The sequence below is a fragment of the Chaetura pelagica genome, unplaced genomic scaffold (genome assembly GCF_000747805.2).
Source record: "Chaetura pelagica isolate M959 unplaced genomic scaffold, ChaPel_1.0 scaffold232, whole genome shotgun sequence".
Taxonomy (NCBI): domain Eukaryota; kingdom Metazoa; phylum Chordata; class Aves; order Apodiformes; family Apodidae; genus Chaetura; species Chaetura pelagica.
In genome coordinates this window covers 1,478,605-1,487,718 of record NW_009952441.1, presented here as the reverse complement: position 1 = coordinate 1,487,718, position 9,114 = coordinate 1,478,605, and the positions used below count along the sequence as shown (strand labels likewise).

Below are 9,114 nucleotides of genomic sequence, written 5' to 3'. Positions count from 1 at the left end.
CTGCCTGCCTGCCTGCCTGCCTGCCTGCCTGAGCTCTGACTGTGCTGCTGGCAGTGTGAGAGAGTGCAAAAGTCTTCCACCAGTAGATGACTCAAGACCTTAGTTTTGAGGGATAGCTAATGCCTATGAGGTAACAGGAGCTATGAACTAAACAGTTTGAAATAAATATTTAAATTTAGCTTGCTAAAAAAGGTTTCTATTAGCAAGAAAAACAAATGGAAATCTGAGTGTAATAAATACAGTATTCCCCACTTTATCACTTTGCTTTTTCTTCTTTTTGTAGTTTTCTCATTTCTCTTTTCTGACCTGCATGAGGTCTATTGGTTGTACAGCTCAAAACTTAACTGTCCAGCTCAGAACTCTTGTTTTTGAAGACTCCTTGCATTATGGCATTTTGCCTGTTTATCAGCTGAAATCTGCTGCTAGTCTCAGTAATTGCTTTACAAAGTTAATAGAATAAACCATTAAACACCCATACAACCCGTTTATATTTATAGCTGTCTGGACAGCAGTGTGTACTCTCGCCAAAAGGTAAGGAGGAAGGTTTATTGGAGCCAAAGTATATTGGGATAATTAATACCCAGGGGATGCCCTACACCTCTCTCTTTATTGTAAGTATCCCTTTCTGTATCAATTTTCTACCAAAGCTGGGCAGGAAATTTTGAACAAGCAGATTTAATAGCTTTCCTAAATCTTTTTGTAAACTTGGTAGCTCTTTTTCCTGAGAACCTTTTTCCTGAGGCTGATAACGGGATCCCAGCTTTTCTGCTCAGTCCAGCCAACTCAACACCTTTCCTTGTGGTCCATGAGACAGAATCTAGTTGAAGGCCTGTTGGCGGCTGACCTGCTGGAGACCAGTGTAGGAGAAAGGGACCTGGGGGTCCTGGTGGACAGGAGGATGATCATGAGCCAGCAATGTGCCCTTGTAGCCAAGAAGGCCAATAGCATCCTGGGGTGCATTAGAAAGGGTGTGGTTAGTTGGTCAAGAGAGGTTCTCCTCCCCCTTTATTCTGCATTGGTGAGGCTGCATCTGGAATATCGTGCCCAGTTCTGGGCCCCTCAGTTCAAGAAGGACAGGGAACTGCATGAAAGAGTCCAGCTCAGAGCCACAAAGATGATGAAGGGAGTGGAACATCTCCCTTATGAAGAAAGGCTGAGGGAGCTGGGTCTCTTCAGCTTGGAGGAGACTGAGGGGTGACCTCATCAATGTTTACAAATATGTTAAAGGCAAGTGTCAGGAGGATGTAACCAGGCTTTTTTCAGTGATGTCTAGTGATAGAACAAGGGGCAATGGGTGCAAACTGGAACACAGGAGGTTCCATGTAAGCATCAGAAAAACCTTTCCTGTGAGAGTGACAGAGCACTGGAACAGGCTGCCCAGAGAGGTTGTGGAGTCTCCTTCTCTGGAGACATTCAAAACCTGCCTGGACACGTTCCTGTGTGATGTGCTCTGAGTGACCCTGCTCTGGCAGGGGAGTTGGACTAGATGATCTTTCAAGGTCCCTTCCAACCCCTAGGATTCTGTGATTCTGTGATTCTCCCTTCTCCTAGCAAAGAAAGGGGAGCTTGCACTACATTGACACGACCAGGAGCTGCATAGAGCTTGCAACATGGGAATTATGCCTGAGAAGAAGAGATCGGTACGAAGAAGTGTTAAAACTTATACTCAAGCAGCTAAAGAGGGACTATTTTAGAAAATCTTGCAGTTGTAAAAGGCATATCTCTCTTAGATAGAGAACTACATAAACTTTAATACTAGCTCAATAATTTAGGATTTACGTTATCCTTGAAAAACAGAGGAAGTGCAGAAAGGCATACTTAAATTCAGTTTGGTTTGCTCTCTAATAAGTAAAAATAGCTTTTTTCTTAGAATGCTACAAAGCTCAAAGTCTTCCATAAAAATTAAACAAGTAAAACAATAATTTTTAACAAAAGAAGATTTATCAGTCTTTCATTTGAGGACAATTATTTCCTGAGGAGAGAGTAAATCAAGAAAAGTAAGATTAAAAGTGTAATTTCAAGATTGCCTAAGGACTATCACTATATAACAGAGTCAAAACTGGTTAAGCACTGTATGAATAAAACAAAAGTATGTTCCTTCTGTCAATCAATCAATCAATCAATCAATCAATCAATCAATCAATCAATCAATCAAATCCCTTCCATCACTACCAGATAGACTAGTAAAATAAAACATATCTTTTCTTGGTTCTTGCCCTTCAGTCACTTAGATAGTTATGTTCCATGAGGAATAACCTACTACTCAACACCAAACTCTACTGCTAAGTACGAGAGAGAGCCAAATGCAGTAATGGGGTTTTTCATTGTCCACAGAAATGCTGTTCTAGAGCTGTCCTGGATTACTGCACTGAATCTGTGCCTGTACCTGTATTTCACATCTGGAGTCTTCACTACCCTTGGGGGGGGGTAATCAATGACAGCAGCATGTGCTTATATTTACAGGCAATCTGAAATATTTTTTAGAGGATCCTCATTCAAATATATCCAACCAGAATAATGTACTCTCTCTGCTGTTCAGAAAGATCTTACAGCACTGTTATAACAGAGAAACCTGCTTGTATTACAGGATGGTTTCACCTCACCTATCCAAGTAGGTAAAACGTGGCTGTTTGAACTGTCTCCTTATACTCTCACTCCACACAGCTTCTGAGCTGAACCAAGTCCAATATTCCCTCATACTCCTTTACAGGGGACCTGTGACTATGCTAGGATACTGACTTAGGGACTGACATCTCCCCACATCTCTGCCTGATTGTGCTCAGTCTAAAAATTAGCTTAAGCAAACATGAGGCAAATTGACACCAAAGCAGACAATCCATACTCCCCAGTCTGCCAGCCCTTCCTGTTCTGCCTTTTCCCATATTCTGGTATGGCATGGCTGTATAGGGAACCAGAATAAAAAATAAATGTAGCCTCAAACTAACTTAATTTCTGTTGAAAGCAGGGAGTGAAGATTGGTCATCTCTCTGCCTCACCACATGCCTATAAGCATCTACACGCATTAATGCAATGCAGAGAATTCAGTCAAAACCACCATTTCCATTGTTTAGCAGGCAGGGAGTCTGGTCTTTTCTCAAACTTCAGGAAAAAAAAAAAAGCCACTATTAATGAAAAATGAAGGCCTAGGGAACTCTCACTCATGGCACCATCCCTATTACAGTAGCTGAATGTTTGTAAGGATGCCATTTTACCATCAGTCCTGCTTACAGGGACGTTTGTTCGAGGGGTTGTCCTACCCTTCAGTTCTCCCATGTGGTTTGACACTGCCCCCTGCTCAAGGTGCAGGGACTATAGCAGTACAACTTTAGGCTCACTCTCAGTAATTAATTTTCTGCTGTGACTCCACAGTAAGACAAGGCATCTGCAAAGGGAGTAAACATTTTTCTCTCAGCAGGTCTTTAACTTGGTTTCTGAGGTCTGACACTTGAAGACTCAGAGAGGACTTTTTACAATATAGAGAAAAAACAGAAAAATACGGAAAATATTACCAGTTTCCCCATGCTGACTCTTTGTCAAGCCATTGTTCTAATTATCTTTGGAGCAAGGATAGCAGCAAGCAGCTAAAAAAGAATGCTGAGGCGGTACTAGGGTATTTATTTAGTAACAAAACACAGAAGGATGAGGATTTACTAATGGATGTCTCCCATCTGAGGTCTGCGGAGTAGCTATTTATAGGGCCTTGTAAAAATAAAAGCTCATATCCACTTTACTCCAGGAGGACACCACTGAAAACAAGAGAAACATCCTAATGGATTTAGCTAAGAGACAGAACTATTTAAAAATAGACAGACTTGACTCTGTAAAGAGTTATCTTAAAAATCGTTTGGAATGTTACAACACTGGTAATTATCATGTGTTTATCTGCCAGGAACACTGGGGTTTCTAAGGCATTTAATTCAGACAGTCCTTCCTTAGCTAGCATAACAGGCCTTAGAAAAGAAAACATTGCTCATTGCAGTTTAAGTCTCTTGTTTGTTTGTTAGCTTGAAACTATTGTGACAGAGGGTTCTGAAAAGAACAATGAACTTGACACCAGACAAAAGAAATGGCTTCAAACCAGGCTGTATGGAGAACAGATTTTACTCTCTAGTGTTGGTGAAGCTTTAAAGGACCTTCTTTAGGGTGAGGAAGGCACCTTCCTACAGGGCCTTCCATCTCCTCACATGTGGGGAAACCTTTCAGGCATTTGGGGAGAGGAGAGGTGTTGCATGTGCCTTAACTCAAGGAGAGAAATATTCCTGCAGAATTTCTCCTGCTGGAGGGATATATGGCCATTCTCCTAGATGGCTGGAGCTGACCTCCAGAAGGAGACTAAGGCACTCACATCCTGTCCAAATAGTATTTTCCTTCACACATACCAGAAGCCAACAGCTGTAATAGTCCCTAAGTGTGGCACACTGGCTTGATGGTGCAGGTTTTCACATGCAGGTCATCCACGGGAAACCTACGTGGGACTGAACTGTGAGGCCTGGCTTTCCTGCAGAGTGGAAATAAGTGTAGAGTTTGGTGGTGCAAAGAAGGAAGACATGTGTCTAGAAAATGAGAGAATGGAAATTAATTTTGATCAACAGCTGTAATAGTCCCTAAGTGTGGCACACTGGCTTGATGGTGCAGGTTTTCACATGCAGGTCATCCACGGGAAACCTACGTGGGACTGAACTGTGAGGCCTGGCTTTCCTGCAGAGTGGAAATAAGTGTAGAGTTTGGTGGTGCAAAGAAGGAAGACATGTGTCTAGAAAATGAGAGAATGGAAATTAATTTTGATGAATTGGCTTTTTTTTTTTTTTTTTTTTGAGTCTTTTGAGCTAAAGTAATTTTTAAAATATGCTTTCCTCACCTAAAACCGCTAATAGGACATTAAGGTACTATAATCACTGTTAATGTAATACTGTGGTAAGTTGACTGCAGTCAAACTACAGCACAAATGGAAATCTTGGTAACACAGGAAATAAACATAGCTCATGGAGTTTGGCTATGATGACTATTTCTAATGTATATTCTAATAACTAAATACTAAGATGCTGTGCATAATCTCTTCAAAATTCAGCACTGGAGCTCATTTTGGAAAGAAATGGAAAGCTGGGGAGCTAATCTTTTTTTTTTTTTTTTTTTTTTTTCTGCCTTGAGCTATACTCATCTACAGAGAGGCAGAAGACAAGTAAGTAGAGAAGTACATTTTTTGTGCTCTTTTCCTCTGATCAAAAGTAAGCACAGGAAATAGTCAGTGCCCATATGGTGAGGAGCTACGCACACAGCTGGTCGGCCTGCAATGCCTGTGGAAGTGCAGCAAAGCTACAACATGGCCTCTACTGAGCTGCAGCAGTTAATTGTAGCACAGGTTCTCTCTCTCCATCCAGTCCATAACTATAACAAAAGGCAGCAGCTAAAACAAAAGGTGCAAACTGAGGAGTTTGGTTTAATTCCTTATTAACATGCTTTTTAATGCCTTTATATTTAAATGAGCTGTCTTCTTCCTAAAATCTGCTACATCTTTTGAAAAGACAGTATATTTGAGAGCAACTGAGCATACACAAAAGTGGCTAAATCATTACTTTAGACAGTCAGAAATAAGCATGTTTACAGTGTTGAGAAGGATGTTCAAATCTTGAAAAAATCTGTTTGGAAATTGCTCTGGTGGAAACTATTTTCCTACCATTCTAGGGTGGCCTAAATATTAGGAGAAAGTAAATTTTTCAGCATGTTATAATATGCCTCACTTCTGACTGTTCAAATAAACTTAGAGAAAACTCTTTTCTGAAAGGACTGTGGCCAATTATAGGATTTTGATGAGCATAGACAATCTTTCTTGGATACCCTAACTTTGAAATGCTTGATTTTACTATGTTATGTGCTAGTAGAATACTATTTGCTATTTAAAAATACAGTATTCATGTAGGACTATATCTTACAAATATTCAAAAGTACAACTAAATAAATATATGTATCTGAATATCAGTAGACAAATTAAAGCATGAAATATCACTAATTATTTAAACATAGGACTCATTCCATAAGCTAGTTATCTAGCTTTGAAAGAACATCAGACTGCCATAAATTTTTGTTATTAGAATGGCTGCCCAAACTGAGACCTCTCTCATGAAGCACAGCTTCATAGACTTATCAGTTTCTTTAGGTGTGTATGTGAACATCTCCCTGGCTGTTAAATAAAGAGCAGATTTTATAGATGGAGGCTGGGTAGGCACATGTGAACACCATGCCGAAAGCTCATAGTTTTCTGATAGGGTGGAATGAGTCCCTGCACTCAGCAGAAGTACATGTTTAAACACCTCTTTTGCTTGAACCTCCTCTGTACCACAAAGTTTTTCCATTACTCTTAATAAAAGGGCAAGATTCTTTCCTCCTATGCAGTACCATATCCAACAGTTGCATCACTGAGTCTTTTGAATGGCACAAGTATTTTCATTTGCGATCAGATGGCAATAAATAAACTAATTTCAGGTTGCTTTCCAAAGATGGAAAGCCTTGTATAGATCAATTGTGTAGACAGCAATTTTCAGTCAGTGTAATAAGATATCCATTTACCAAAGGGAAGTGCCTAATACTCATTTGTGACTCTGAAGGATGAGGAATGTTTCTTGTCATGAATTAAATTATTTGCCAATATACAGAACACTCAACATGCTTCAGAGATTCTCTCCTCATTGATCCTTTAGGATCAATTTAGCTTTGTGTTTCAAGAAACTTCAGCATTGCTAAGCCAAATCCACTCATTGCAGCTGAACCTCACACTCTAGGTATTTTTGTCTGGAATTTGTAGCCAGCTGTTAAGAGGTTGCATTAGAAGTAGCTATAGTCATTATTTACCTGTGGAAATGTTGACACTTTTTTTTTTTGAGGGCAAAATTAAACACTTTTACAGTTTTTTAATGGTTCATCAAAAAGATTAATGAATCCTCTTAATAGGCTACAGCAAAATGGTGCATCAATAATGCATGTAATTACTATTGCATCATTCTTAAAATGCTGTTATGCATATACATTCTTACCTCTTGCCACTCTGTAGGATACCACGAGGGTGGGCAGTCAAAACGATTACAGGCTTGCACAAGGGATGGCTTAGGTTTATAGCATAATTCATCTGCCAAAATCACAGTCTCGTTAGTCTCTCTTGATAGCAGATGAGAACAGAAGACATCACGTGTCTGCAATCCAACCCCACAAGTAAGACTGCAGGTGCTCCATTTACCAATTTCCCATCTGTGAAGAGGCCAGGAGAGAAAAATGGAAGAAAGACACCTTAGGTTTTCTCTTTTTATGATATTTGAGGTGAAAAATCAGTAATGAAAGGAAATTCTCCTCTGATCACTATCAGCCTTCTTGTGGTTGCAGGATGGGGTTAAGAAGAACTTTTACTGTTCCTCTGCATTCTCAGTTCTTGTCAGAAGCTCTTGGACTTCAAGTGTTTGGGACTCCTGCAGTATCATATGAACAGTTTTAAATCATAAAATTTTTGGTGTGCAGGAGCATGACTAATTTATTTCAACACTGAATGGATTTAATTAACTGTTTTTTCTTCCTGTATTAACAAAAAAACCAACCAACCAAACAAACAAAAAAATCAACAAAGTCCATCAAAGGAATGTAACAGGGAATTGCTTAGCAAGAATCTCTTCCAGAAGACCCAGTTGTTCCTAGCTGACTTTTCCTTGTTGAAGAGGGACTGCTAAGGCCTTGACACTTGTAATGGGAGGGCAGGGAGTCTCTTCAACCACTGGGTTGAACACCTGTCACTGAGCTAGGCCTTCTCTGCACTAACTGTGTAAATCCTGCATCAGCAGGATTGTTGATGACAGAATTTCAGTGTTAATCACATTAAAACAAGATACCTGCCATTTGAGCTGTACTGAATACAACCCATAATTCTGTCTGCTGTTCGCAGAAAATTGCTTAAAATATTAGGTCTTCCACTCTTGTGGAAGAGTGCACTTCAGAAATATGTACATAAAAATGTCTCATATTCAGAGTGAGAATAGTCTTCCCATCAACTTTACACAAAATACTACACTGACCTGGCCATGATACCATACCCAAAACGAAAGCATGAGAGACAGGTCCTGTCACTTTTTCTAATCCTGAAAAAATAGCTTCCTTTGCTGGGTGACATTACTGAAACTGATTGCTGAGGGAGTAAATTAAACATTCAGGACAAGAAAGGCTCAGAGAGAGAACCTGTTCTTGAAGAAAGCAAAGCCAGGCAGAAACTAAAGAAGCTGATTATGAAGAAAGAAACCCTCAGGCTCCAAGATTGATGTAGGCAGACAGTGAAGGAAAGTTATGAAACATGTCAGCAGCATGAAGCTGAATTTGTGGAAGATGCAGAAGAAAAACACTAACAGTCTGAGATCAGAAGCCAGTGTAAACTGTTCAGCACATTCAAAACACATGATGTTAGCAAACATTAGAGAAACAATAATTCAAGGATGTGTCATCCTGCACTTGCAGAACAATTCTAATTTCTCTATTTATTTTATAAAGTTGTTTTGAGCATTTGCTCCCTTCCTCTCATCAAAAACAAATGGAAACAGCTAGTAGGTAGGAAATATTTTTTCCTCTTTAGGTGGCAATGCTGATGGATTAAAAAGCCACATTGCTTCTCTTCCATACTCCATCTGCTGATGACATTCTCGGATTTTATAAAAGGACAGAATATGTCCTGAGTACCACCATAAGCACCAATGACACTGTAGTTTATATTTAGACAACAGCCCTGGCTCTGTTAAAAGCAATGTTTAACCCTTTCTAACAATGAACACACCTTGCACATTGAGTCAGAAGTAGCCATGGTCACTTTTCAAGCCATAGTACACTGAAGGCCACTGAAATCTGGTACGTGTACTGGGAGCTATTTAGCAGTGGAATAGGACTGACATGTGTTAGTCAGTCAAGCTATTCTGGAGTATCTTCTCCATACAAATGGTCTTGGGGAGAGATCTCAGATTTTCCCATAAAACTGTCAGTCAGAATTAATGTGAACATCAGCTACCCTTCAGTTTTGGCACAATCTAAAATAAAGTAGTTGAGTAGGTGCTGAGAATAAGGCATTTTCTTATTTCAGAATCTGTTTTGATACAT

At 39.7% G+C, this 9,114-nt stretch overlaps 1 protein-coding gene across 1 annotated transcript in view; it reads right to left on the bottom strand.

Moving 5' to 3' along the window:
• Positions 1-9,114, bottom strand: part of ADAMTSL1 (ADAMTS-like 1) — a 124,977-nt gene that overhangs the window by 62,246 nt on the left and 53,617 nt on the right. Inside the window, exon 10 of the mRNA XM_010008480.1 lies at positions 7,029-7,239. Within this exon, the coding sequence (XP_010006782.1) occupies positions 7,029-7,239 (211 nt within the window). The remainder of the gene's footprint in view (positions 1-7,028; positions 7,240-9,114) is intronic.